We start from the raw sequence: 4,851 nt of genomic DNA, 5'->3' as shown, positions 1-4,851 counted from the left end.
ATATATAGGTATGACGATTTGAAAATAGCATGCTTTTCTCATTTTTCGTCGCCATAATAAAAAGTAGGTGAAGCAGCTAGAAGTACCCGCTTCCCGCCCTTGAATTATTATTCATGAATGAATTGAAAAAACTAACAGAAAGATGCGATTCTGACTTCGTAGAGCCGGTGCTGGTATTGCTTGAGCCCCTCACCCCGACATTGGCATTAGCTAAAACTGGCTCTATTACATATGCTCGGAATTACCATCATCAAATCTTTTACCCTAGCTCCAAAATCCAAAAGAATAACGGAGTTCAAGAATATGATAGTCTAATTAATTAGTATGAATTTTATGTGAAATCGATCTTCCATTTTTTTTTTCCATTTGTAACAGTAGATATCTGGAAATTATAGGAAAATAACATTAAATAAAAATATAATTAAGAAACCCCTATTGATTATCAAAATAGAAACATATACCATTTTCAAACCTAGGCTATAGATAGAATAGGTATTTTGTGGTTAGCACGTCCGTTTTAATTGGAGGTCATTTAAAGGTATCAAAGATCAATATCTTGGTGCGAATGTATGGCATAGACTTTTTTATGTGAATTAGTCAGACCTCAAAATAAATAACCGATATCGAATAAAAAAAATCAAAATAATCGTGTTCGAACCATATACCCAGGCCCGGAGGGGGGAGGGGGAGGGGGGTATTGTGAAATTCGGAAAAATGGAAACCTATACAGTAAGGAATACAAATTATGTATTTATAAGTTATCCTCTATATATGCATATAAACATTTTGTACAATTTTCTAATGCAATATACATAATTAAATTTAATACAGGCATAAGAGTACGATACAATTTATATTCTAATTTTAATACGCTCCTTCAATCGACAAATGAATGCATGTAGAAATTGTCTCTAAGACGTTTGAACTTATGGAAAACAAGACCTTTGTTAAGAGTACGACACAATTCCAAGGGATTATGAATATTTCTAATTATTTTCGTTCCCAATACTTAATAGCAGTTAATAGATTACTTGTTGTGATTCAAATATTATATATGGTGAAGTATTACAAACTTAAAAGAAAAAAAGTCGAGCTCAAATTAATTTAAGATGTTAAGAGATTATAGTGCCTCTTTGAGGTAAAAAATAAATAAATAAATTGACCAAATAATAGGTAATTTACAAGTGGATTGGTAAAAACACTCACTACCAATCAACTAGGGATTGAATTTTTAGTGGATATTTAATTCTCAGTTTAATAAATCTTATGCATACTAATTTAAATTAGTCGGATTAGTGAGCTCCAAATATTAAATAGTTATATTAAGCCAGAAATTAAGAATTGTATTAAACTCAATTTCAACTTCATCATGGAAAAAGAACACAACAATTTATCCAATATAAAAAGAAAAAGATGAAAAATAAATCCTTTTTAATTATTTTTTCGGGTATTGTCATGTTACAAAAGATGTATTTCACATACAAGTAAGCTAAGTTAGAAGGATATGTTGACTAGAGTTTCTTGAAGACTTTTCTCTAAAATCTCTTTTTCCCTAATCCTAATTAATACAAATTATTATCCCATCATAGTTTTTCTTTTTTTCACATCACCATCCACTATGCTTTCTCCCAAATAAACTAACTTATGAGGTTCAAAACAAAGACAAGAAAAAGAAGAAGAAGAAGAAGATTATTCTAACTAAAAAAAAAAGAAAGTATCAACTTGGAGTATTTGATGGTCCTATCAATAGCTAAAGCTCAATAAATAAACATGAAGTTTCAAACTTGTCGACTCCCAAAACCAAGCATCAATAATTAGCTGGCATTCCACTGCTTCAAGTTTTGTAGTACAATCAAATTGACCCCTCAAAATTCCGGTAAATCTAGTAAGTCCCCAGACTTTATGAAAACATTGTACCAAAAGTCCATGTCGTCCTCTAATTTTGTTCCAACCATGTCCATACTTTCTTGCTTCACGGAAGAAAATGGAAATTGGACTTGTAATTCTTCACCGGTACCCTCCATATCAAAATTCGAGTTATCGCCCGTGGATAAATCATTCGTCCAAAAACTCTCATCAATCTCTGGAATAAAACTTTCAGACGAGTTCATCTCATCTAATTGCTTAAACATATTCTGATCATCGATTGTGATGGTCGTCATGGCCGTTGAATCGGCTGTGACAGTCGACATCTCGCTAGACGATCGTTGTGGCGAGTTCGGGCCGGTCACGGGCCCATTAATATCTTCTTGAATGTTGCTAAAATTGTCTGAATTATTGAAGGTTTGAGAAGTACTAGGAGCTTTGGAATCAAGATTGTTTTTGGAGTGTTTTTTGGAGTTTTGAGGAGGCTGATAATTTTTAAGCCTCTTTTTCAAGTGGGTGTGCCATACATTTTTAATTTCATTGTCCGTTCGTCCTGGTAATCTCGCTGCTATTGCAGACCATCTGAAAAAATAATTAATTTTTTTTTATTAGTACAGAATCTAAACAAATATTTATAATTGTAATTTAAAGAGAAGTGGACAAGCATTAAGGTACGTAGTGCTTAACTTTAATTATTGTATCACAAGAACCTATAGAGATACGAATCACATGACTTGATTTGTTTAGCAAGTCAATGACATAGATTTGCTAATTAATGAGATTAAATTATGTAACTACAAACCTGTCTAAACGAATCTTTTTCATATATATATTTGAATTATTCCTTGATACAAACAAAATGATTAGATAAGTAAATTCTGATACTTTTATTTTGTTTAATCTCATTTCAATTTTGTAACTACTCTCTGAATAAAAAAGACAAAAGTTTTCCAAAGATAAAAAATTAGCATGCTTGGCATTGTCTTTATAAAAAAGGGGAATTAAAAATGAAAGAAAGTCTGATTATTTTATCTTCTCTCTTTTTTACTTTTTCATAATGATTATGATTTATGAGCATGCAAAGGCATTACTGAATGTGATAAAGACAATACTCTTACAAAAATATTCAGCTTTTAAAGTTGTGTTCATTATTCTTCTTGCCGTTGCTCTCTCTCTTTAAAATTCCTTTAATTTCTTTCTTCTTTTTATTTAGTTTTAAGAAAAAAGTGAAGGGAGTATATGCATGTGATAGATCTAACGAGGAAAGAATATTCGAGGAAACTGTTTAATTAATTATTAAATAAAGAATATAGGTGAAAAATGGAAAATTATGATTTTTGAAACTGACCTATTGCCAAGCATTTCATGTAACTGAATAATGGAGTCTTCTTCTTCTCTAGTAAAGTTTCCCCTCTTTATATCTGGACGCAAATAGTTAGTCCAACGTAATCTGCAACTCTTCCCACATCTCAAAAGTCCTGATCAATCCAAAATGAAAAAAAAAACATTAATAAAATGATTCTTTTAGTAGTAAAAATTTCAAGAAAATGTTAATACAAAAATGTGTTTTCATTCTCTAACAGAATGCTACAAATTATAAACCAATCTTTTGCAACTTTCACCATTTTTTTTCCAATCATTATCTTGATCATGAGAAGGGATCAACAGTCAAGTTATCTCCATATGACTCATAGGTCACGAGTTCTAGCCGTGAAATCAGCCACTAATACTTGCATCAGGGTGAGCTGCCTATATAATACTCTTAATTGGGGTGCGACCCTTTATCGGATTCTGTATAACGCGGAATACTTTGTATTCCAAAGTGCCCTAGTATCGTGATCATATAAAAAATGGACAAAAATGCTAGCCAAAAGAACTCGTGGTAGGAAGTGTTTTTTTAGTGAGAAGTGAATCTGAATTAATCGGAACAGTAAGTTACGGATATTGGATGCATAAAAAAGGTGTTAAGAAATGAAGATTAGAATTTGAAGGAATTAATTAATTACCAGCTAATTTAGGAAGGGCTCTCCAATTGCCATGGCCATTTGTTTGAATATAAGAAACAAGAACTTGATCTTCTTCAGGAGTCCATGGTCCTTTTTTCAACCCCATCTTCTCACAACAAGGAGCTCTCACCATTTTTGCTTTAATCACTTGCTAATCTTGATTTGTGAATAAATGACTCTTTAATCAGTTGGTTTTATTCTTCAGAAATGTAGTATCTCTTTTGGCTGTGGTTTAGCTCTTTTTCAGTGCTCCCTTCTATTCAAGAAATGAGAAAGGCCAAGGCTGGCTACCTATTTATGCTTGTAAAATACTGAATTATTTATAGCCAAAAAAACGAATAAGTCCAAGACCAGCGTCTCATTTTCAAAAAGTCGTCCTTGTTTGCGATTTCCACGAAGTTGGATCTCTCTCTCTTCCTCCTTCTCTTTCTCTCACTAAGAAATAATAAAAGAAAATAATGATTTGAATAAATATATTTTTTTTACATGTTGTACGAGAAGTGTGTATTGTACTTAAAAAACGCTCAATTCCAAAATGGACGGTATATATGTCGATAAGAAAAGCAATAATGAATGATATATATTTTGAGTACGAGGGTTAAATCGATTAATTAAATATCATAAAAATTTAACATAAAGTAACATACCATGGATATATAGGTTAAGCTACGATCTAACAAAAATGGATTAATTATGTTGAAGTTTGAGTCATTCTTGAGCCGAAAATCTAACAGAAACAACCTCTCTAAGTAAGGATAAAATCTGCATGCATACTATCTTTTCCAAACTTCACTTATGAGGATTACACTGAGTATGTTATCGTCGTTTATGTTAACGTTTGAGTCAAGATCCAATCTATCAAATTAAAAATTTTTTGCCATAACGCAATTGTCCAAGTCAAAACTTGTATGCATACAATGTGTTGTAAAAATTGGGTAAAGAACTTCTCTCGTTTCTCATTTATTTATTTTTTTCATTT

At 31.6% G+C, this 4,851-nt stretch overlaps 1 protein-coding gene across 1 annotated transcript; it reads right to left on the bottom strand.

Moving 5' to 3' along the window:
• Positions 1-1,414: 1,414 nt before the first annotated feature.
• LOC104214227 (transcription factor MYB4-like) lies at positions 1,415-4,152 on the bottom strand. The gene is made up of 3 exons (XM_009763870.2): positions 3,873-4,152; positions 3,215-3,344; positions 1,415-2,448 (listed from the first exon to the last, which is right to left on the bottom strand). Exons 1-3 carry the CDS (start codon positions 4,003-4,005, stop codon positions 1,866-1,868), a joined length of 846 nt encoding a protein of 281 aa, XP_009762172.1. The 5' UTR covers positions 4,006-4,152; the 3' UTR covers positions 1,415-1,865.
• Positions 4,153-4,851: the final 699 nt, after the last annotated feature.

The sequence above is a fragment of the Nicotiana sylvestris genome, chromosome 1 (assembly GCF_000393655.2).
Source record: "Nicotiana sylvestris chromosome 1, ASM39365v2, whole genome shotgun sequence".
Lineage (NCBI taxonomy): Eukaryota > Viridiplantae > Streptophyta > Magnoliopsida > Solanales > Solanaceae > Nicotiana > Nicotiana sylvestris.
Note: the sequence above shows the minus strand (reverse complement) of the source record. Positions and strands in the feature narration are given on the sequence as shown.